This window comes from Equus przewalskii, chromosome 9 (assembly GCF_037783145.1).
Source record: "Equus przewalskii isolate Varuska chromosome 9, EquPr2, whole genome shotgun sequence".
Classification (NCBI taxonomy): domain Eukaryota; kingdom Metazoa; phylum Chordata; class Mammalia; order Perissodactyla; family Equidae; genus Equus; species Equus przewalskii.
In genome coordinates, this window is record NC_091839.1 from 73,761,819 (window position 1) to 73,787,377 (window position 25,559).

General features: G+C 35.6%; 1 protein-coding gene across 1 annotated transcript; it reads right to left on the minus strand.

The window, feature by feature from the left end:
• Positions 1-12,533: 12,533 nt before the first annotated feature.
• KIAA0408 (KIAA0408 ortholog) lies at positions 12,534-25,534 on the minus strand. Its single transcript, XM_008508874.2, has 5 exons — positions 25,399-25,534; positions 20,806-21,168; positions 20,640-20,719; positions 17,288-18,626; positions 12,534-15,142 (listed from the first exon to the last, which is right to left on the minus strand). Exons 1-5 carry the CDS (start codon positions 25,531-25,533, stop codon positions 14,969-14,971), a joined length of 2,091 nt encoding a protein of 696 aa, XP_008507096.1. The 5' UTR covers position 25,534; the 3' UTR covers positions 12,534-14,968.
• Positions 25,535-25,559: the final 25 nt, after the last annotated feature.

The following is a 25,559-nucleotide window of genomic DNA, read 5'->3' on the forward strand; positions in this document are numbered from 1 at the left end:
TTTGCTCTTTTTAAAATTTAAGACAGTTGAAGAACTGTTAAAAAAATATTTTAAATGCCAAGATTTCAATTAGATTTTGCCCCTATTATATTTTTTTCTCTCTTGAAATGGGCTTGGGATTTAAATAATTATGGAAGCCTTGTTTAGTAAGCCATGAACATTTTAGAGTAAATTACAGAGTTAGAAAAGAAGTATTAAGTGAATGAATATATTTTTAGGCTTCATACATTAATTTAGGATGACCTTAGGGTGCAGAAGTGAAATGTCATTTAGAAAATAATCCTGAATGGTTTATTACTCAATCTTCTTCTTCTTCTTTTTTTTTGGAATGGATTGAGTTCTGTCATGATGAAAGACTTATTCCTTGCTTTCTTCTTTCACACGAACAAGTTAATGTCCTGAATAAAATTTGGAAAAAAATTTCAAATCTCTTTGTCCTCTTCTCTAGCCATTTGAAATTTCTATGTAGTGCCCTTTGCCAACTTAAGCTCCTAAATCCTTTTTGTTGATTTTACTGAGCACTATAAATAAATGACCCTGCTACATATTGAGGATAATTATTGGAGTAATCAGAAAGTCACTCAACAGAAACCATCTACTATCATTTTTCTTATTGTTTAAGTCATTTTAAATCAAAGGTTTAATTTCAGAATAAGTATTGCACAAGCATTTTGGATTTTCTCACTTGCCTTCATCTACTCTACTGTGTATGGCCAGGGCTGGGAGACTACAAATTATATATCCCAGGCTCCTTCGGTACAGGCAGGAGATCAGAAGTGGTAAGGGAAGAGAGACGCTTCTGCCTTGCAGCTCCTACCTGTGGTAATTGCTGTAATGGCAGTGGAGGTGAGTTGATTTCAGACTGTAGAGTCTGAAAGGAAGCAACACTTTTTATATGAAATGGTCCTTACTTAGCATTCCAGAATCAGCACTGACAGAGCTTCCAACAATGCAGCATCAAGTGCGTCCTCCAGGCCAGGAGCATTAGCAGCTCCTAATCACCAGGAATTATCTCTTCTTCCTTCTTACTCTTCTAGACTTCATCACCAGTTTGTTCTTCCACGGATTCCAGTAACTTTGTTATCAATTTCCTATTGTTATGTGTTTAAATTCTTACTGTTGTTTCTGTTTTCCTGACTGGATCTTGACTGATAAAGTACTGATAAGAAGCTATTAGAAATCCTATACTACAAACAGAACATCGGTCTTTGGTGCCAGAACGAAAATTCACCTCAAAGTTATGCTCCTTTTGTAAGAAGGTATATGATTTCACAAAACAATAATGAAGGACATTCATGCTTCTGAAATGAAAATGGAAGTGACGTTTCATATTATAAACTCAACACACCTTCCTGGAATGAAAATTTTACTTGAAGATTTATATTTAAAAAGACAATATTTTTTCACTCCTAAAAGTTTTTGCACAGATGATTTTGCTATTGAATTCTACCAAACACTTAAAGAGATATTAACACCAATCCTTCACAAACTCTTCAAAAAATAGAAGGGGGTGGGGAAACACTTCACATCTCATTCTACGAGGCCAATATTACCAACATTGCCCTCATACCACAACAATACAAAGACATCACAAAAAAACTACCGAGCAATATCCACTATGAATATAGATGCAAAAATCCTCAATGATAAAATACTAGCAAACTGAAGCCAGAACATATAAAAAGGATTGTACACCATGACCAAGTAGGACTTATTACTGGAATTCAAAGTTGGTTTAACATATGAAATCAATCAATGTAATACATCATAGCAATAGAATAAAATACAAAAATCACGCAATTGTCTCAATAGATGCGGAAAAAGAATCTGGCAAAATCCAATTCCCTTTCATGACAAAAAAACCACTCAACTAACAGGAATAAAATGGAAGTCTTTTCAAACCAATAAAGGAGACCTATGAAAAACCTACATTTAACATCATACTTAATGGTGAAAGACTGAATGCTTTTTCTCTAAGATTAGGAATAAGACAAGGATGTCCACTCTTGCCACTTCTATTCATCATTGTACTGGAAGTTCTATCCATGTCAATTAGTAAAGAAAAAGAATAAAATACATCCTTATTAGAAAGGAGAAAGTATAACTATGTCTATTTGCAGATGCTATGATCTTATATGTATAAAATCCTAAGGAACCCTACACACAAAAATATTAGCACTAACAAATGAATTCAGCAAGACTTCAGAGAGAAGATCAATATACAAAAATAAATTGTATTTCTATACACTAGTAATGAGAAGTCTGAAAATAAGAAAATCCCATGTGCCATAGCATCAAAAGGAATAAAATACATAGAACTGATTTTAACAAAAGTAGTGTAAGACTTGTACACCAGAAAATATAAAACATTATTGAAAGAAATTAAAGAAGATCTAAATAAATGGAAAGACATCACATGTTTATGGATCAGAAAATATAATATTGTTAAGATGGCAGTAGTCTCAAGTTGATCTACAGATTTAATACAATCCCTACCAAAACACAGCTGCATTCTTCTTTTGCAGAAATTGATAAGCTGATACCAAAATTCATATGGAAATGTAAGGGGCCCAGAAACTTATTATAATGAGACAGTTATTGAGAGTGTGGTACTAGTATAAAGATAGATATAGAGATCAGTGGAATAGAATTGAGAGCCCAGGAATGAACCATTATATATACGTGTGTGTATGTATATATATGTGTGTGTGTGTGTGTGTATACGATCTATTAATTTTTATCAGTGATGTTGGAGAAATTGTGTATTCACATACAAAATAATGTAGTCAGACCCCCTATCTCACAACATATACAAAATTAACTAAACATGGATCATAATCCTAAATGTAAGACCTGAAACAACAACATGCTTATAAGAAAATGTAGAAGTAAATCTTTATGACCTTGCATTAATTAGTCAGTGGATTTTTAGATATGACACTAAAAGCACAAAAGAAAAAAATAGATAAATTGGACTTCATCAAAAAGTCAAAAAGTTCAAAGGACACCATCAAGAAAACAAAAAGATAACATACAGAAGAAGAGAAAATATTTGCAAATCACATATCTGATAATGAATTTGTATTCCCTATATGTAAGGAATTTTTGCAAGTCAACAATAAAAGACAATATGATTAAAAATTGGGAAAGGACCTGAATAGACAGCTCTCCAATAAAGACACACAAATAGCCAATAAGCTCGTGAAACAATATTCAACATCATTGTCATTAGGGACATGCACATCGAAACCACAATGAGATACCACTTCACACCCAGTAGGATGGCTAAAATCAAAAAGTCTGACAATAACAAATGTTGCCAAGGATGTGAACACATTGAAACCCTTGTACATTGCTAATGGAATTGTAAAATGGAGAAACCACTTTGGACAAATATTTGGCAGCTCCTCAAAATGTTAACCATAGACTTACCAAATGACCCAGAAATTCCACTCCTAGATATCTACTCAAGAGATATGAAACTTACATTCTCACAGAAACTTGTATCTGAATGTTCTTAGCAGCATTATTCATAATGGTTCCAAAATGGAAACAACCCAAAAGCCTATCACCTAATGAATGGAAAAAAATGTGGTATATCCTTACAATGGAATATTATTTAGCAATAAAAAAAAGTGAAGTACTGATACATGTTACCATGTGAATGAACCTTGAAAACATTATGGTAAGTAAAAGAAGCCAGTTATAAAAAGCTGTATATTATATGATTCCATTTATATGAAATTTCCAGAATAGCCAAATCCATAAAGACAGAACGTAGATTAGTAGTTCCCAGGGGCTTAGGGTGGAGGACAGATAGGTGAGAAACTGCTATTAGCATAGGATTTCTTTTTTGGGTTGACGAAAATTTTCTGAAATTAGATAGTGGTGATGGTTGTACAAGTCTGTTAATAAACTAAAAATCATTGAATTTTACACTTTAAAATGAAGAATTTTGTGGTATATGAATTACATCTCAATAAAGCCATGACAAAAAAGAAATAATTTGGAGAGAACTTCTTGTTCTGGCCAAGATGAACCAGCAAATTCTTTCCAGGTCCTCCTTAAAAACCCTGGACATAACACAGTAAAGAAAATTGGAAGACTGAAAGCTGGGATAAAAATGGAAGAGTGACCAGTTACCCCAGGATGTGAGGCACGACACAGATTTGAGCTCTCTGTTTTGTTTTTTGCTTTTTTCCTTTCCACATATCCCAGACAGGCACTGGGGAAGCCTGCAACCTGGACCATCAATAGGCACAGACAAAAATAATTCCAAGAAAAGCCTATTTGCCCTCGTCAAAGGACCAGGAAAAGATAATGTAACAGAACATAAAAGCTTTTTGACAATATTCACTGTACTCTAGAAAAACACCAATACAATACAATACCCTGTCCACTTCACCCACTGCATACACTCCATGGTTTTGGCAGAGATGAGTGGGGAGACAATTCTACCTCCCACTCAGAGGAGCAGGCAGCAATGGTCTCACATTCCTGCAAGACTAGTGTTAGTGGGATCCAGCTTAAAGCTGAACCTCCACCCCAAGCTGGTATCAGTGAAGTAGAATGAGGAGGTGCGAGCAGGCTATTCTTTACTTTGCACACCCACCCACCTTGGCGTCAGGGCTCAGTGGGGAGCAGAGCCTCTGCCCTTGCCTGGCATTAAGGTGGACCAAGGTGGTATGAGGTGGGCTGGGTGGTGCTCTGATTTCCTCCACTCTGGTGCATCAGGGAAATGTAAATTAAAGCCACAATGAGACATCGCTACATACCTATTAGAACTTCTAATATAAAAAATAATAAGAAATATTGTTGAGGATGTAGAGAAACTGGATTTCTCATACATTGCTGTTGGGAATGTAAAATGGTACAGCCACTTTGGAAAATAGTCTTCCAGATTTTACAAAACTAAGTATGCATGTACCATGTGACCCAGCAATTGTACTCTTCTAGGATATTTTTCACAGAGAAATGACAACTTATGTTCACAAAAAACCTGTATATGAAAGTTCAGAGCAGTTTACATAGTAAAATACTGGAAACTACTCAAATGTCTTTAAGTGGGTGGATGGTTGAACAAACAGTGGTACAACCATACGATGGAATGCTACTCGGCAATAAAAAGTAGTAAACTAATGATACATGCAACAAACTGAATGGACCCCAAGGACATTATGTTTAGTGGAGAAAAGTTAACTTCACAATGTTAGATGCTGTATGATTCCATTCATACAATACCCTTGAAATGATAAAACTACAGAGAGAGAGAACAGATTAGTGGCTGCCAGGGCATAGGGACAGGCGTGGTGGGGGAGGGGCACACACTACAAAGAGCTATCCCAAGGGAGTTCTTTCCTGATGATAGAACAAATTTGTATTTTGATTGTGGTGGTAATTATACAACTTTATACATGGAAAAAAGTGCACAGAACTACACATACACACACACACAATGAATGCAGGTTTTAAAACAGAAACATGGCAATGTCAATTTGCTGGCTATGACTTTATACTACAGCTTTATGAGATGCATCATCAGGGAAGGCTGGGTAAAGGCTGCGTGGTACACTGTTCTGTTTTTCCAACTTTCCATGAGTCTATTACTATTTCAAAATAAAAAATGTGTTTGGTACATGCCAACTCAATGAAAATAAGAAAATCTGGCTTCTTTGTTCGTGAATATTTTGTTGCTCTATGTAAGCCCAGAAAGCATAACATTTTTTGTATAATTGTTAATTGGAAACTTTGGTACTTTTGTGCTTAGGGAATAAAGTGGTGTCAACATTGCAGTCCCAAGAAATTGATCTGGACATGATACTAGGAAAAGAACAGAGTGTGCTAAAGTTGCTCATGGCACTGGCTGCCAGAGTGGAAAAGCTGAAAAGTGATTACTTCAAGTGTCCTCAGAGACCCACACAGCTAGTCTTTTGAGAAATTATTTTGTTACTGCAGAAGTCAGCGTTTTTTTTTTAAACTTTAGACTACATCCTAATGTAAATCAAAATTTTTTTGGAATCAAAAGGATTTCTTTGGAATCAAAAAGTCATTGATTCCAAAATAGAGTTTAAGAATTTCTAACAATTACTCTCACTATATATTTTGTTTTTAAGTGCTTGATTTTAGTTCTACTTCCTGGCAACAGCAAATAAGTACCAAAATATCTGTACTGTGTGTGTGATGTTACCATTCATTTTCATTTATACATTTAAAGTGTAATAATTTAAAAATTATATTTCCAACAGGAAATGCATTAGGTGATTTGATATAGGAAGTTTGGATCAGAAGCTGGATATTGGGTAAAATAGAAAAGATAATTTAAAATTTTTAGTATATCCAGAAATCAGTAAAGGTCGGAGAGATGTCTTACCAATGAAATTGATGGTGCAAAAGATTATAGACCATTCTCTTTACTACTGAACTGGTACCAGGTAGCTGCCGTCTAAAAGTAGTAGGATGTATTTAGAGGCATATTTAAAATATGAGACATAATATTGTGGAACTGCCAAACATCTAATCCTTGAAATCTTTCATTGGTTAAAAATCTTGAGAATAATTGCATAAAACATCACTGTTCTTGTAGGTATCATTGAAAATGAACTCTTCAAACAACCAGAAAATATTGCACCAACAAACAAATAAATATATTGACCAGGAATGAAAATCACAATTAAAAAGACAAAATTGCTGGAGGATTAATTTAAAGTCTATCTAAAGAAAAAAAACTTGGTAATACTCCATGCTATAGTTATGGTCAAACCTGCTGGGGGCTTAAAAAGAAACTGGCAAGGTGAAAAAGATACTGAATGATGCTCAATAGTTTTAACACTCCAGAAGGGTGTACTAGAATGACTAGTTGAGAGATGAATGCTAACCTTGCTCTTTATTTTAAATTGGAAAGCATGGGCACTAATAATTTAGCAATTTGATTAGATGCTGATCTTTGTTCATTAATTTTATAACTTATAGTAAAATATTCATTAAAAATATTTTAAATATATATGATTTATTTTTAATGAATGGAAAAACACATACTGATGGGTGCATGCAGGGTAACAAATCTACTAAGCTGACACTGGTGGGAAAGGTCATCCTTTTGTATCCTGCATGGATCAGCACCTCTGAAGCAGCCCGTCAATATCTCCTCAAAGAGTTTGTCCCTTGATTTTCTTTGTGCATTAACGGGCTGGAAAGAAATGCTGGGTTTTGTTGAAAATTAGCAGACATAGTTATTTAGGTACTTATCTTTTTAGATAAATTTGTAAAGAAATGGAAAATAAGTTTGAAAACTTGCTCTTTAACATATGTATGTGCTGGCTTAGGTAGAGAAAAACGTTGATCAGATTTTCAATTAGTGGAGTTACTGCTTTTTAAATGGAGAATTAAATGAAGAAAAAGCGAGAATAAAGCAAGAGTTAAAATGATGAATCATTGCTTTGCCTAATAATAAACAATAGTTCTCAAAGTTGACATATTCAGCAAAAACATTTTAAGGGTGAGTTCTTTGTGAAAATGAATTTGTGAAAGTTCTCACCGGATGTGATAAGATTGCAGCAGAATTAGTGTCAGAGTTGTGAAGTGTTGACTTTATCGACAATGAAATTTTGGAAATTTTAATTCAATTGCATGTGATAAAAGTTAGCTCATATAATGTTATTTTTTTCCTTCAGAAAGGCCCTTCAACTATTTTCCCCCTAAAACAATAAAAGAGATAGCCTTACGATATTTCACATGACATAAATCATTTGACTTGTCAGCTAAAAGATGCTTAACGAAATGTCCACCAGCAATCGTCTCACCATTCCGGTGTACTATCTCTTTGATAGTGTTCTCGTCATCTTGCCTTATGGATTACATTTATAAAGTTTGCAAAAACAGTAAAAAAAAAAAAACTATTTCAATTTGCCTGCAAACTTTTAAGTGAGTTCACAGTCTCAAAATTTGGTAACACTGACAAGAAGAGAAATTATTATACAATGTAAATTCAAGTTGGCTCAATTTTATGAAATAAGTAAATTCAGTCCAGCTGTGAGTAAAGAAGGCTGAAGAGAGGAAAATCTGTTTTATGTCTCCTGATAGCAAGTGATTAAAACATTTAAAATTTTTGTTAATTGTTCAACAAATATTTATCGAGCCTACTATGTGCTGGCACCTTTCTAAGTTCTTGGAACAATCAGTGAACAAAGCAGACAAAATCTCTTTTGTTTTAAAGACTGTAAAAATGTTCAAGATACAATCCCCCCAATTTGAAGAATTTTAGACACCATCAGAGAGGTTTGGATAGCCATTTCTTTTCTTTGCTATTAGGGAACTTTCTGGAAACATTCAAGAAACACTGGTCTAGATGCTCTCTTACTTCTCTAAATATCTAGGTAGTTAATTTGAGAATCTGAAGCTGCTTGAGTTAGCGTGGAGAGTGAACTGATGGAATTGGATGATGTTGAGGGATATCTGTGGGGCACAGATCAGTCTGGGGGAGCCTCCTGCTTCCACGACAGAATAGTCTTGTGGCCAGAAATTTAATGTTCTCAGACTCTAGCCTTTTCCACTGGACAGCAGCGGACCAGCACTGCATATTCTTGCTCTCAGGGTACCTTTTCCTGGGCTCCATGCAGTCCATCTCCTTTCCATTCAGACAGAGATCAGAGCAGTCAAGTTTTACATTTTTAGTTATAATCACATTGTATTTTTTTCTTTGAGACCATATTCTATTCTTGGATGCAATTTGCGTGTTCCCTATGCTCACTCACTTCATATATACAATGTTGTGTAATTTCTAAGTTCTTCTAAAAATGGTCTTACTCCGATTATGTGCCTATTTTTAAATTTTTATTGGAGAAAAATATCACTTTAAATTTCCAGGGTATCTAACTTTGCTCTATGATCTATTATATGAGGGTATAGATGGCTTATTTTATCAGCTTATCTAGATAAAAATTTTAGATTCTGGTGATAGAGTCACAAGAAAATAACAATAAATAGAAGGTGAAGAGAAGAGAGTTATCAGTCCACACCTCATCATCTTTACCTGTCTTTTTTTAATCCCTCACAGTAGGGTCCTCTGATGGCCTCCTATAAATTTTAGTTTATAAAAGTATCCCAGATGAGAGCTCAAGCTGCGCTGACCCTGCATTTATTTCAGCTTTGTGATGGTTACACTCCTAGTCGCCTACAAATGGGTCCATCATTTGCAACCCAAATCTTCCTGCCTCCCAGCTTCAGTAAAGATATGGTGTGTTGGTGAAGACCTCTCCATTCCTATTTTCAATGAAAATTTCCCTCCTTACCTCTAGCTGCATCTCAACTTTCCTACATGCTGATTCCCAGGACTGGGCTTCTTGATCTAGTATCCTGCATTTGCCAATATCCTTTCCTGGACACATCATTCCTACCCTGGCCCTGGACTCAGCATCGAGTCTGCTGTTTTATGAAGAATCTCCTTGAGGATGTCACCTGCCTGACTCCTGAGAATGGTCCACCCTGGAGTCCTTGATGTTGTGCTTTCTGCAGGTTCTTGAATTGCCAGGGAAAGCCTACTGCTTGCTTTTACTGAGTTGAATACATCAGGAATTTATTTAGCTTTGACTCACTGGGCTACACCACCACGAGTTTCCTTTTTAACAAGGTGATATTTCATCTCAGCTCCCCTCTCCTTGCCTTGGATTTCCGAGGAAGAATCTTTATTCCCAGTGATTTATCTCCTGAATTTTAATGTATAGAGACTATCGTCCGCTTTTACTCTTACATTTACTTTCTTTAAAAGTATTGTGAATGGTTGCCTGGCTTTCATTGCAAATTAACTATTTCACACCAGATATCATTAATTCAGAGAACATTTTACTGAGTTAATTTTAACACAAAATTTCTTGCAAAGATTGAAATGAAAAAATATGTAATTCAGGTTAGGTAATTAGGCACTATTTTGAGGCTGAACAGCATTATCTAGAAAAAAATCTGCAGATCCCAAATACCTGTATTAAATTTGTTTAATGATTTTTATAAAATTACATGAGTAAATAATTTAATTGGAGAATAAAGCCTCAAAAAGAAATCGGTGAGACACAATTAAGGTTGGATTGAGATTATAAATTGAAAATAACTACGTGTTTCCAGCAAAATGGTCTCATTTACTCTGAAGTACACTGAAGATGTATAGCATGAAAATTTTCTGTGATTCTTTTGAAGACTGAGGAGGTCAGGATTCAGTTGATGCTATAGATAAGGATTGCTTGGCTATTTATTGAAATACTTATTGGTTTTACCTTCAACATTTTGGCCTACATACAAAATTTACATAATACCAGAGTATAGGCATTAAAAATGAAAAATATTTTGATAAAGTGAGCTTTCTTTGTGATTTCTTGAATATGATCTCTTGAAACCATCGAAACCATATAAATCATGAATGATGACTTTTGGTTAAGGTCATTGAAAGACAAAATTAAGAGAAACTCTCAATGTAAGCAAAATAAACAATTTCATTGTCATGTATAAAACACAATTGTTCACTCTTTGCCTTCTCTTCCTCTTCTTTGTGAAAAGAGTCTGACTAGGAGTCTGAAGAGCTAATTGTTTCTTTCTAAATACTTTTTTTTGGAAACATTTATTCTATTATCTCAGCTATTTAATTTTTCCTGCTGTAATTAGAAATCACAATGGCTGCCTTGAAGTTTCATTGTAAGAAGTAAATAAATCAAGGAATATGAACATGCTTTGCAAACCATCAAGTCATAGATGCACATGGGTATACAGCGAGGGCAGGACACTGCTGTTGGAGCTTGGCTTGGTTCCCATCCCTGCAACCTTGGCAGCCATGCAGACCATGCTGTTTCAGGTTTGTCACTTCTAAATGAGATTGTTCTGCGTGACTTCTAAGGTCCTTCCTATTCTAGACTGATCCCTCCCATCTGGATTCCATAACAGCTTTATACAAGCAGAATTTTTTCAGAATTTGCCAATCCTCCCTGTTGGATTCATAAGATATTGCAATATGTATCAGATTTTAAGCCTTATGCTTTTTTTCCCAATGAAACAAAAACTACTTCCTATGCCAAGAAAAATTCCTACAGTAAAAAATGTTCAGTAGATACTTGCCTGAAAGGTCCTCCTCCAAATCTTTATTTTGAGTTTTACTTTATGAAGCCCATTTTATGAAGGAGCGTATTTTCTGGGCTATGACAAAGTAAATAAGTCATAGTTACAAATTTGGGTAAAGGTACTTGCTTCTTAGGAAGAAATATGCAGAATTTAAAGCAAAATAGTACGGTGACGGAACTCTGAATCTGCCTAAAAATAATTTAATGAATTTTACCTTGTAAAGGCAGATTTCAGAGGAGTATTACTTTTTCAAACAAAACTTAATCAGACTCCATAAGTAGCTAAATGGGCACAGAGTGGATGTCAGTGTACGAGAAATTATGTGGAGTTGTGTCTGTGCAGGAATTCAGGCGGGCTTGGCTTTTAGATTCTATTTTATAGAGATATTTTAGAAGGAGCTAGGTAGAACTGTGTACATATCTGAATTTAGACTTTATAAAATTTTCAGCTTTACTGAAGATCACCGTAGAAAAATCAAAATGTTCTCAATGTATACAGATGCCACAGCAGGTGTTTCCACACCTATTTTGTTTGATAGCTTCCAAGAGCTGAAGGAGATTTCAACAGCAAGTCTTGTTTGTCAGCAGATGTGCCTAAAAATAATTTTAAAAATCTTTGTAGGGAAGCAGATTCTGTTTTTTTTATTTTTTTTTGAGGAAGATTAGCCCTGAGCTAACTACTGCCAGTTCTCCTCTTTTTTGCTGAGGAAGCCTGGTCCTGAGCTAACATCCGTGCTCATCTTCGTCTACTTTATACGTGGGACACTTACTACAGCGGGGCGTGCCAAGTGGTGCCACATCCGCACCTGGGATCCGAACCGGCAAACCCCGAGACGCCAAGAAGCGGAACGTGCAAACTTAACAGCGGCGCCACCGGGCTGGCCCCCAGCAGATTCTGTTTTTAAGGTCCAGATGTTTTCTCAGGATGACATGGAGTCTAGCTAAATGCTCTCTGTAGAAGTAAACTGTACTTCGTGCATGATTATATAAGATCATCTTCATTGTCCATGTAAAAAAAATGAAAGTTGTGGCTAATTTTTGATAAGGTGAATTATGCAAAAGTCATTTATATTTTTATACTCGGTTGTGGACATAGGCAATACAGGAAAATCGTGTGCAAGCATTGTGCGTGCACACACACACACAAACACACACATGCAAAGAAACTCAAGCACTCTTCTCTGCTTCACTCTTATTCCTTTCTGAGGTCAACCCATAATATCAGCGACCTTCTGTTGAAATAACTTGGATTTTTCCCCCAAAAGCTGCTAGGGAAAACTTCTATTAACACAAGTGTTTCTAGTCAAATATTTCTGAAATGTTTACAAATCCCTTAAGTCCAGCGATGATGGCATAATGAATGGCACGTTGTTGGGAAGACAATGCCCATGCAAAGTAGAAAAACTACCAGTTAAAAATCACAATACATCAGAAAAATGTTTTTCAAGGATAATTTCCATTTACCCATAGGTTGTTTTCATAGAAAAATTATAAAATATTCTAAGAGAGAAAACAGAACATTCAAATAATCTGTTTTAGTTTCTTCATCCTTACATTCAAGGAGTTGGACTGTATGCTAAGTTCTTTTCAGCTTTAATATTCTATGATTTTAGTTAACACAAAATGTTAAAATGTGTCCCACTGTTTCATTGAAATGGTAATAGAAAAGGTGGCTTAAAATTGCGAAGCCTGACAATAGAACCTTTGAAATTTACAGATAACAAAGGCAAGTTCCAGGGAAGAAGCGGGACGACTCCCCAGCCATACCCATCCACTAGGGTATCAACCAATGTCACTGCTTCCAAATCCCCCAATCATCAAATAGTTTGCTTTGTTTTACTAAAGATTCAGGATTCCCACTCCCCACCCCTGGAAATTCTGCTTTAGTAATTATGGGGTGAAGTCAGGAATCTACTTTTTAGAAAGTGATCCTCAATATTCTGACAAGTAGTTAAAGAAGAGAAACACAGATCCACATCAGACTCCCTGGGGTGGTGATGGAGAGGAGCAGAGATGTTGTACAGTTCTTACGCAGGCTCTCCAATATCACACAGCAGCATCTCGTTAACAGGTCCATCATTTTATGCCGCAGGCTACCACCTCCCTAGTGTTTTCTTCCCTCTAGATGAAAAGCATATTATATCAGTGATTTCATTTGGTGTCTAGATTACTTTTCTCTGATAGCTTCCTATGGAAAAGGATATCCCTGAAAGAAAGAAGAATTAAGAGCAGATCCATACCCCTTACTTACCATCTGCATCTGCTCCAACCTCACATTCTAGAAGTTTAATTCAGCTCAATTCTTGGAAACTCTCTTTATTGGAAAGCATGAATCAGTCCGTCACTATGCAACAGTCTTGAGCCTTTTAAGGCAGTCTGGGATTTGAAAATTATTACTTTACCTCAAGTTGTGGTATACAATGAAGAGAATTTCTCCAAATTGTGAAAATATATTGTAAGCAGAAGGCCTTTTGAATACTTTTGTCATAAGAATTCCTTAACCTTTTTTGTAGTAAAAGAAAAGCTTAAATAGAGTTAATGTTCTAATAACATAGGTGGTTTTATAAGAGACAATGGCGAGCAAAGTTGCTTCTAAGAGCTTCCATGTAGAATTTCAAGCTCCTCGACATTCATATTTCTGTTAGTTCTCAATACAGATTTTATGTGTTCACTATTCGCAATTTCTGGCCAAAAAAACTGTTTCTGTTTCTTATGCTACTCATGGATGCCAAAGTTTACTTTAAGGCTTTTTAATGTAGCACACTCTAAGAAATATATTATAACTCAGCTTTCAATGAAATATCCTTCCTGATTTTTCTTGTTAATAAAAAAGTGGATTAGTCTTTCATCTAGTTATTTTAGGGAAAACATCAGAAAAAAGGCAAAAGTAAATGACTTACCTTTCAATATGTATGACTCCAAATAAAGTAGCTGAACTAAAAGCTTACAATAAATTTAACAAAAAGTAGAATTCAACATAATTGAATTTCTTTTCATATCCCATTTAAGGAATGTTTGTTACTGAAGTTGACAAAATAAATTCATTACTTAGTCATGTCGTTTATAAGGCAGTCTCATGATACTGGCTCTGAGTATCAAGTATACGGTGCAAGCTGTAAGACTACCGACTGATATAGCAAAGCTTTTGTGAACATTTTATGTTTGCTTTAGAAGGCTGATCTGTTAAACCTGTGACAATTTTATTCATTGAAAAGAGAAAACAAGGAGATCAATGGTATTAGTCTATCCTCATATGGGTTAAGAAATTATGAGTTGTATATAGAAATCTACCAACGTTAGACATGTGTATAATTACTTTTCAATGGGGACCAAGGAAGCAGTTAGTTAATATACGTACCTCAAATGCCTTAAGTGGATACCTATTAAAAGGTTTACAAAATATAAATAATACTGTATATTTTTAAAAATTTTAAATAAACACAAAGAATATATAGGTATTCATGTTATAATTTCAAAGTCAACACTAGCACATAAGGTTTTCTTATCTAAATACATACTAAGTTACTTCCTATTTCAACACATGCGCCTACAAACACGTGGCCATGCACATAACCTTGCTTTTTCTGCCACTTGCAAGAAAGTTAGAATATACAATATAGTACATTGTTTCAACTTAAATCATATTGGCAAATTTCATGAGGAATGGCATTAAAAAATTCTGATCTAAGAAATCAAAATAAAGGAAGATAATTATTCTATAGATTAAAAACACTGAAGACTGAGGGGAAGTTAAGATTTAAATTGTTTGTCCCAGTGATCTTGAAAGATACTGAAGAGACGATTGGCTGTAAACACTCAGAACGCTGTCTGGCAATTGGGACTTTTGTAACCTAGCAATCCAGGACAGAGACTCAGACCATCGATGCTTCAGATCGCAGAGAAACGGTATAACTGTGGGCAGTTCTCCGAAAGGCAGGGGGCGCCGATGGTGATCTGGATGCCCATCTGGATGGGAGACGGCGATTTGCTGGTCTAGCAGGTCGGGAAAATCCTCTTCCATGTGAGGATGTCACTGCCATGGATTCCTATGACACAAATGAAGACATTCATCGCACTATACAGGCACAAATAATGGGCTCAATATATTATGAATTTCAACCATGGGATTAATGTATTAGCATATTTACAGGTAAGAAAAAGTATCAAAAACTAAAGAAAATATTTGTTTAAGATTTGTGGTCTTGAATGTTTTAATCAAAGTAATTCACTTTCTAATAAGATACTTAAAATCTGTAATAAGATTTGATAAATCTTGCAGATTTCTTCATGGTGACAAATTTTAATACAACTGATCTCTTTTTAGAACTAATGAGTTGAGGATTCAAAAGTTCATGTTAGATAACTTTGATATGATAAAACTATACATGTTTCTTAGTGGGATATTAGGACATTTTAGTGTTATTTAAAAATAAAAAGATAACTTGTAAAAGAAACTGTGTACATTTATGTCAAGTTATTGATACTTTTAGAGATCATAAGCAAAAGGTACACAAATCACTAAAATAATTTACCTGACGCTTTTTTTTTGTTAAGAACCAGTCACTCTCTCTCAAAAGTTTCAAAATTATCATTAAAATATTTTAAATATAACTTCACTCTAATTGCTAATAAACGATTACTATCTATATTGGGCATCTCTGATGAGTGAAAACCTTTTCCTTCTCTTTCCTTTTCTTTCTTTCATTTCTTCCTTCTTTTCTTTCTATATATTTTAATGGAAGAAATGCATTCTTGGACCCTTGCAATTGAAAAAACTAAAAAGCCTCCAGGACACATTTTATAACTTTGGTTGTTCTTGACCTTCTTAACAAAGCCTGTGCTCTTTCATCTGACATAGGCAGTGAGGACAGTCTCTATTTCTATGACAGTAACCTGAATTTTCTTTTTATCTCTTTGGAATTTTATTTTTTTCCGTTTCTTTCCAGGGAAGGAGGTTGGAGAACTACTCCTAAGGGTCTACAGCAGAGGACCCCTCCCAAACCCCCAATTAACGTAGAAATGGGAAATATTTAGTAATATTTCTTGTTAGGTAATGAGAATTTGGGCTAGTTATTGTATAAATGTTTCCATTTGCAATCTGAAGCTACAGAAGCTTACAGGTATTTATCGGCTCGACTAAAAAACAGAGAAATAAAAAAGCAGGATAATTATTTGTACTTTGTGGAAATAGGAAAGGTTTCTGATAAAATAGATGAAAACCGATATTTTTGTTAGGGTTTGAAAGCCACATAAAAATAATTTTTTACACCAGAAAGAGGAACCTGCATAGTTTAAAACTATGCTGCATAAACACTACATTATGTAAAACTAGGATTTTCAAAGCATTGGCCAACTGTAACAATATGTCATGTTGTAACCTTCAGTAAATTATGCATAAAAAGGGACTGTTGGGTAGCTCATCATTGTAAATAGCAATCTCGTCAACCTCTTTTTAGCCTATAACTAATGAAGATTATATTCTTTTGCAAACAGGTTGGAACAAAAAAGGAAACAGTTTATTTAAATATCTTTTTTTTTTTTTTGGCAATTTCCATGCTAAGAATTTATACAAAAAAGAATGACCTTAAAAATCTTTAAGCTATCACATCATTTTTTATTTTCATGTACTTGCCTTTTAGCTCTTCAAGTTATTAAGAGAACTTTATCAGGCACTAATTTAAATGATGCGTTTTACCCATATTCACATTCATGTGACTAATCCCATGTGAAAGAACATGAATCAAATGCTGGGAATAACTGAACCAATTATAGCTAATAACTGAAAAGTGCAAGTTATTTTTGAACTATTCCCCATTTACTTTTTAAAATATAAACACTTTAAAAGAATAAAATTCTATAAATCAACAAATGCACATTTGGAGTATTTTTTAAAGAAAGAAACTTATAACAAATATTTGATCTTGAGGGTCTTATGCCTATTTATTACATCTATTTTATTCCATTCAGAATTTAGAAAAAAGTTATAATGGGTTACTCCTACTCTTAAAAACTATAAAACGTTCATGTTGAGTTACAATGCTAAGGTCTGTATTTATACACAAATGCAAGGTCAAGAAGTTAAGAAGACGCCAAAACACTTGCTTACATTCTATTGATATGAACAGGCAATAGCTCTGAACTATTCCAAAAATAGATGGAGTTCTACCAATATATGTTCATTGCTTTCTCACCTCTGTTATCTTTTTCCAATCTGCTCCTTGCTTCACTTGCTGTGCCCCAAACATAGCTGCCTTTCGCTGAAGCTCTTGTTCTATTTGGAGTGTTTCTAAATGCTGACTTAATGTGGCCCCACCACTGACATCAGAATTACATTTGGTCCAATTATCCTGGAAGCACTTAGAATTTTGTAATGCAGACCCTGTTGATGTCTCATAGGTTTTCAGCAGCTTTTCCACAACACCATAATTTGACTTAGGATCAGCTGATCTTGGTCGGCCAGACAAATTACTTGGTCTCCAGTCATGCTCGTGGAGCATGTTCCGATAACTGCTAGGACTTATGTGTTCTTGCTTTGATCTGACTAGGCCTGTTGTAGATTTTTTGGTGGGATTATCAGGCACATTTTCCCTGGGCACAGGCAGGTGGGCACTGGTTTTCAGAATATCAGATACATTGTCATCTTCTGATATGTTACCTATATGAGTAATTAAGGTATCACAGGGCTTACGATCTTCAGATGATTCTGAGTAGCTTTGATTTTGCTGTATTGCATGACAATGTCTATCTGTTCTAAATACAGTTCTGTTAAATTCATCAGTCTTCACTGCTAGCTTTTCATTCCTAGCAGACTTTTCAAAGCCACAACTGAAACTTCTAAGTGGGCCACTGCTCTGTGTCACTGAAGCACTATAGTCATTGCTTATATGAAGATCAGGATGAGATTTAGCAGGATGATCTGGGATCATCTTTTCATATTCATATTTTGGCTTATTGGGAGCAGAGCAGGTTTTCTGAAACCATGATGTAGAGGGACTATTTTTGGTACTTTTCCCAATGTCGAATGCCCACACGCTAAGTCCAACACTTTCATTATATGGAGGCTTGTTATCTATTTTGGCTTCTGGTGCCAGAGAAGAAAACATGATACCATCTTTCAAAGACTTCCCTTCATTTAGACACAGCATAGGCATCTCATTGCGCCTCAAAAGGAAATGAGGATTGCAGTTCCTTTCACCTTGACCCCCTTGGGCTACCCGGCTGTTGTGGTCTAAACTCTCCTTCAGACTTTCATGGGCTTGTTCAGAATATGGGCTGGGAAAATTTCGAGATGTGCTTCTTGGAGGAGGAACTGGTGGAGTTTCATTTCTTGGCAGATCAATTGTATCAATTCCACATTTTTTCACAGAATTGCTTTGGAGCACACTGGTACAGTTTAGTTTCTTTCTATTTTTCGGTTTGTCTTTTTCTAAATTGATTGGAAGAATGCACTGGCCATCACTGATCATGTGGTCTCCATGAGGCATACTAATTACCCTTGGCATTTCCTGGAGAAAAGAGTCTGACTTCATCCTAAATGATTATAAAACATGGTATATATTAGTAATAAATTTATTTAGGAGAGGCTCTTAAAAGAAACCATAGCTTAAGCAATGGATTTCTGCTTTAGGAAAAGGAGTTACAACTTCCTTAAACATCATTTCTCTGTAAATCCCCTAGTCAAAACCTCCAAGTCCCTTACACTGTAGGGCAAAGTCCACCTCAGTGTTGCATTCAAGGCTTTACCTACTCTGACTCAAACTATCTTTCCAAGCTTGTCTCTCATTCTGTCTATTATCTGAAACTTCATCTACAATCAGACTAGACTCTGCAGTCTCTTGGGTGTCTGCTATTGACATTCCCATTTCCATGGGGTTTTTTTCCTGCCATTTCTTTACCTCAACTCTGCCTACTGAATTCCTACTCCTTATGTCATGTGAGTTCAAGTTCTTCTCCCTGAATTTGAAATAACATTCTAAGTAGTATGACAGAAATCTGAATAAAAGTGCAATGAGACATGAATAATACTAAACGCAGGGTTTCATTTGGGGTTGAAAGTAAAGTAAGAATTTTTTGGGTGAGTGGAGTAGAAGGTGTATAGGCAAAGTGAGCTGTAATAAAAACTGTGTGGTTATTCAAGGAACACTGAGTACTTTGGTGTGGAGGGATTAGAAAGGAGGGTGGGGAGGATGAAGGAATAGAAGAGACAAACACGAGGTTAAATTGGAATGTCTTTGAATTACGTATTAAGGATTCTGAACTTTTTTCTAAAGGTCGTGGAGCAACGAGGAGCATATTATACCAAGTGTGACTTGTAAAAGAAAATTGGCAAGTAAGTCTTTTTCTGAGTTCACTCAAAATAAAAACCTATGGGTCAGTCCGGTGGCACAGCAGTTAAGTTTGCACATTCCGCTTTGGCGGCCCGGGGTTCACCGGTTTGGATCCCGGGTGCCGACCTATGCACCGCTTGTCAAGCTATGCTGTGGCAGGCGTCCCACATATAAAGTAGAGGAAGATGGGCATGGATGTTAGCTCAGGGCCAGTCTTCCTCAAAAACAAAATAAATAAATAAAAACCTAAATATAGCAGCAATATGGATTCAAAAATGAAAGTTAATTAATCATATTGATAAATATAAATCATATTTATATGTTTTCAACTTATAGAATATTCTGAGAAAGCTTACAATAAATAGATAAGTATGCATTAACAGAGAATAGGAGGAAAAAACTAAATGGACAAGTAGACGGTAAAATAATGTATAAAACATGGTTGGATAAGAAAATCTATTGTTTAAGTCAGTACAAAAATTCTCCCTGAGCTTCCTAAGAGCTAAAGAAAAATAAGGGTACACATTGTTGTAGCTTTCAAAGAGAAAAGCATACTGCCTCACTGGGAGATAGATGTTGATCCTAGAACAATCCACCTTTACTTAACTTGTAGAAAATTCCAAGTTATTTTTTAATTTGGCTAAAGCTTGCTTTGACAATTATATAAGTGTTTCTGAACTGAAGCTTTTTATACCATTGTACATATGTGTGTACATACTTACAATATGTTGTTCTGAAAATTATGTATGCTTCCATTATATACATAATGAATGTAAAGAAATAAATAACTCTTACGTATAAAATATTTCAGTAGAACATCATTATGTAATTAAAACACCACATTGTTAAATCTGACATAGTTTAAAGATGTATTTAACTGGATTAACCCTGCTGTATACTTTTCCACTGGCGAAATACTCAAAATTAAAAGGAACTACATTAGAAGATGCTTGCGAATTTATCATGGAGGTACCTCCTGACTAAACAACAAATGGGTAAAGCATTCCTAATAGCCAAATTGCAAAGAGAATTAGAAAATTTGCTTGAAGAACTAGTGAACAGAGAAATACACACTGAAAAGTTTTATCTTCTACGATGGATTTTAATAACTCATTGTTAATTCTCACTAAGTGTGTGGAAGAGGCAGTTTGGATTCATTAATTGAAAATAATATTTTTTCTTAATTTTCCAAATAATCATAGATATACCGGCCTACCTTCTGTGGTTAGATTGCTTTCGAATTTCCTCTTGAAAGCTGCATAATTCTTCACTAACTTTGGCAAGTTCTTCAAGAGCCTTTACATATAAGCAATAGCATGTTAGCACTTTGAAATGTAAATATTTCCTTAGCAAGAGTTCTAGGCCAATCACATCTTACTTACTGTGGTGAGGGCGCCAGAACAGCTCTTGCTCTCTTCCTCAGAAGTCCTCAGGTCAGGCCAGGCCTCACATTCCTTTTGGTTGTCTGTGGCCAAAGGATCCATGAACACGACTTTTGATTTTTTTCTTGCTGTTTGTTCCTTACACATTTGATTTCCTTCACTGAGTAAGCTCTGCTCTGTTTCATTTCCTTTTTCCAGATCATCCCTGTGATTCATCCCTGTAAATTCACGTTGTCCACAATTGGGGTAATTTGAAGACGATTTTACCAGTTGTTCTTGAATGGCTTTCTTATGATCAAGATCAATGATCTTAGCACGTTCACTCATGTTGATTTTCCTCCGAAGATTTACTTCACGGCAAAGCTGTAAGAAAAACAAAGAAAAAACTTTTTCTGCCCCCTAATTCACTCTGTCAATATTTTTTATACTAAGCACACTGTTGTGAGGGTCTTTTTGCTATAGTACTATATGCTGCCCCGGGTATTAATGCTTATGCCTCTGAACAGTGCTTCTAAAATTTGGATTAGCTGAAACAGTTTGATGAACCATAAAGGCTATTTTTAGTAGGTCAAAGCATGGATGGTAATTTCTATCTTTCGGAGTAGAAAGAAACTCCTTTAAAAATAAAATAAGCCTGTATCTATATATAGATGTCATGATGATACAGAAGCAGTCACAAAATTGAATGACCTGAATCAATTACTGGCCATGCTCTCTAATTGCTTTCAGAGAGAAGCAAGAATTTAACTAATATTACAGTCCTGTTTTTGAAATATATGGTCCTACTCGTATGCCAATTTAACTGTTGAGAATCTCATATGTTAAATCAGTTCACTGTTTTCTAAATACACGTTTTACAATCAAAGGATGTTTCCTTTGGAAGTTACCTTGGTAAGAGCTGGATATTACTGTGATTTTTTTAATGCCAAGGCTATACCCATTCTAAAAAAGCTCCTCACCCTGACTAAAACAAATGTGACCCCCTAAGTGATATAATAGAACTCTAAAGCTTTGACAATCTATCAATCTATCTTAAAGTAGACTCCAAATTATCTCTTGATGAGGGCTTAGTTTAACCTGCAGGCACTCTTTCAGCTCACCCCTGAAGAGAGGAATGACTGGTTTTTTTTTTTTTTTTTTTTTTTTGAGGAAGATTAGCCCTGAGCTAACATCTGCCAATCCTCCTCTTTTTGTTGAGGAAGACTGGTCCTGGGCTAACATCCATGCCCATCTTCCTCTACTTTATATGTGGGACGCCTACCACAGCATGGCTTTTGCCAAGTGGTGCCATGTCCGCACCCAGGATCCGAACCGCGGAACCCCGGGCCACTGAGAAGCGGAACGTGTGAACTTAACCGCTGCGTCACAGGGCCGGCCCCAGAGGGATGACTGGCTTTTTCTTTGAGTTCTGGGAAAGCTTGTCAAATTTCAAAGGAGACTGTCAGAAAACTATTGAAGCACATGACTCTACATTTTAAATCCACAACTTATATCTGCACCACATCTATTATTCAAGGAATATAATACAGATTTATTGCTGCTCAATATTTACTCAAATCTCAGGTGAGAGAAGCACTATATACAGTTGATGCCTGAAGGATGCACAGTACATTTATTTCCTTAGATATTCATAAATCTATCACAGGATCAATCAGAATAGCAGCAGATTGCAGCCATGAATCAATTATGTTGTCCCCTGTAAAATTATTCATACTGAACTGTTGTGGGCATTATGATTTTGCCTGACCTTGAAGGATATTACAAGAAGCAACTCTCAAAAGTACTACATTAAATCTAAGGATGCTGGGGCTGGCTCCGTGACCGAGTGGTTAAGTTTGTGCGCTCTGCTTCGGCGGCCCAGGGTTTCGCTGGTTCTGATCCTGGGTGCGGACATGGCACTGCTTGTCAGGCCATGGTGAGGCGGCGTCCCACATGCCACAACTAGAAGGAATCACAACTAAAACATACAACTAAGTACTGGGAGGACTTGGGGAGAAAAAGCAGGGAAAAAAAAAGATTGGCAATAGTTGTTAGCTCAGGCGCCAATCTTTGCAAAAACAAAATCTGGATGCTGCTGGTGACATTGTCCTCTTTTCGAAAAACCATGGGTAAGAAAAAAATTTCTGTAGTTTAAAATCAGGGACAAAAGTACTATTCCTGGAAAATAGGTTTGCTTTTGTATTTTGAATATTGAGAAATATGCATCTGATAATTTTTGTGCTAGTTACTAGGAAGATAGACTTGCTGCATGCATTTCACATACGATCCTTCCTCTTGTCTTCATCTTATCTTTCTCTTCTAGTTTTGGCATATTTTACCTTATATAGAATTTTATATCCTATTTTAAGTTCTCTTGGGACTTAAGAGAGGTATGAATAAACAAGTAACATAATGTTATTGATGGAAAACCATTTATTTTGTTTAAGAGAATCTGTGTTACCTGGTACCCACCCCTGTCAATGGTTATCTGATCATCTGAACACAGGAGACAAGCAGGAAAGATTACAATGTGACTAAAAAAGAAATTCTGAGGCATCTATTAACTCTATCCAGGGTTTCTATCTGTATTATTCCAGGTTTCAAATGATCAAAGTATCTACATGTTGGATTTGCAAACGAAATGCAATGATTGTGGATAGAGGCTGAACAGAGAATCATTAGCATCTTAATTATCCAACGCTGGATCCTCTCACTAGATGATATTATCACTTGGAATCACCAGAGTTATGTGTGTGCACTTGGGAATCTACAATTCTCTAATACATGGCTTAATAATGTGTGTCTGATTTAATACACAGAACTTAGTGATAACTGTTAAACAGATATAGTCTATTATGCTTGTGGCATGTTATAATTTTTTTCGGGTGTTGATTTTTTTAGTTTAAAAGATTGTCTTCGTTCTCTGTGACATGTGTGGATACTTTCCTGCTGTCTTCCTTAATCTTTTCTACTCCCAGCTTTGCAGCCTATAAGAAGGGATATATAAAAGGTATGTTCTCACAGGCTACAAAGCTGGGAGTAGAAAAGAAATATATATTAGTATGATAAAGGGAGCACAATGCTAGTATTCAGATGAAGAGCATCATCAATGGGTATTAAGTGTAAGCACATTATCTAAACATATTCCCAGGTATGGAGCTGTATACTTCAGACAGCAAGACATAAATAGCATCACAGCTACTGTCTAAGAAAAAAAATTACAGCTCTTCTGTCTTCTTGATGCAGAAATGGATAGTATTTCTATGGACTATCATCCTGTTTAAAGTATGCTTAATTCCTGCTAATTGATATGGCTAATATTTACCATAGATGGACTCTACAGAGCTGTCAGAATAATTACTCGACAATAACAAAATTAACCAGATGCAGGTTGTTTTAACTACGTGGCTTAAACAATTGGCTAGACTAATTCTGACTCCTTAAATTATTTTGATTGGATGCTAGAATTATCTGAGACTGTTAACTACCCGGACCATCCAAACCTTTGGGAGCCAATGACCCATGACTTCAGGTTTCTAATTGGAGTTTGGATTCTGTTTTGACCCAGGCATCTCCTGTGGATCCAATCCGAGTGCCTGGGTGGAGGAGTTAAGTGAACAAAACACATTTTCCAAACTCTAGAGGGACGAGAAGTGGATTCTCCTTTCAATCTCTAATCGTTCACTACATGCCTGCCATCTCAGCTCTATTTTAGAGGAATAGCTACTCTTTTTGATTTTTCCATTTAGCATGCCAGTTTGTATTTTATTCACAACCAATTACATAGTTGTTAATAAGACAAATATTTGCACTATAAACACAAAGCATCAGCTTTGATTGCCTGTGGATAAAGGCCAAGGAGTTTGTTAAAATAACCACTTTGGCAATGTGCACAAAACCGTCTAAGTCAATACCATGGATGTTATCAGAAAAAAGCAAGATAAATATAAATAATTTTCAGTTGGAGCAAGATTAAATACACATCAATGTAAATACTTACAGAAAATATTCCAGGCCCAGCAGACTGAGGGATGGTTATGGGGATACAAGAACTATTTGTAGCAGAGTCGTGGCATGTCATTTTTCATAAGCCCTTCCTAATAAATGTGCAAATAAATGTGGCACACCCTGCCAGAATAAATATCATGTCCACTGTCATTTTCTGTTTGCTATATGATACTCCTTTTGATATGTAATCTCCTTTAGTAGACATTATTCATAAATCATCTTAGGAAAGACCTCTGTTTTAACGTCTAATTGTAATTTTGATAACATATGTTCCACCAATTACGCCCTTTTTACGTCCTCATCCTGGGCCCTATATTTGAAAACTCATGCAAAATACATACCTCATTTTTGATAAGGCGCTCTAGTCAGAAAATAATAAATTGATACACTTTAGAGTGTTATTTCAAGTTCTTAATTTTCAAGCAAGGCATAGTCCCTGTGATACCACTGGGTAAGGTTATGCTATTTTTGGTCTAGTAAATGTCACGGAGACATGCATCTCTTAGGTGGAATAAGGAAATTGAAATGGTTTCCAATACAAACTTAAACAGAATTTTTATTCTGAGCTTTAACTTTACCATGCATTCAAAACAAATCAACTTGTACCTCTTCTATTTTCTTCTGCATGATCTTCCATTGACTTTCCCATTCTTTCCTTTCGTTGTCAAACTGGTCCAGTAATTCCATCTTTTCCTTGTGCCAGTTCGTCTCTGTGTTCTCCCACTGCTTGTGAACGTCCATGGCAACCGCGTGAGTGTTAGCGAAGG

Coding starts and splice junctions, on each gene's coding strand:
- KIAA0408 (XM_008508874.2), bottom strand. CDS start 25,533: ATGGACGTTCACAAGCAGTGGGAGAACACAGAGACGAACTGGCACAAG. Junction 20,720..20,805: donor GTTCTGGCGCCCTCACCACA/GTAAGTAAGATG, acceptor TTATATGTAAAG/GCTCTTGAAGAACTTGCCAA. Junction 15,143..17,287: donor ATTGGAAAAAGATAACAGAG/GTGAGAAAGCAA, acceptor TTTGTGTCATAG/GAATCCATGGCAGTGACATC.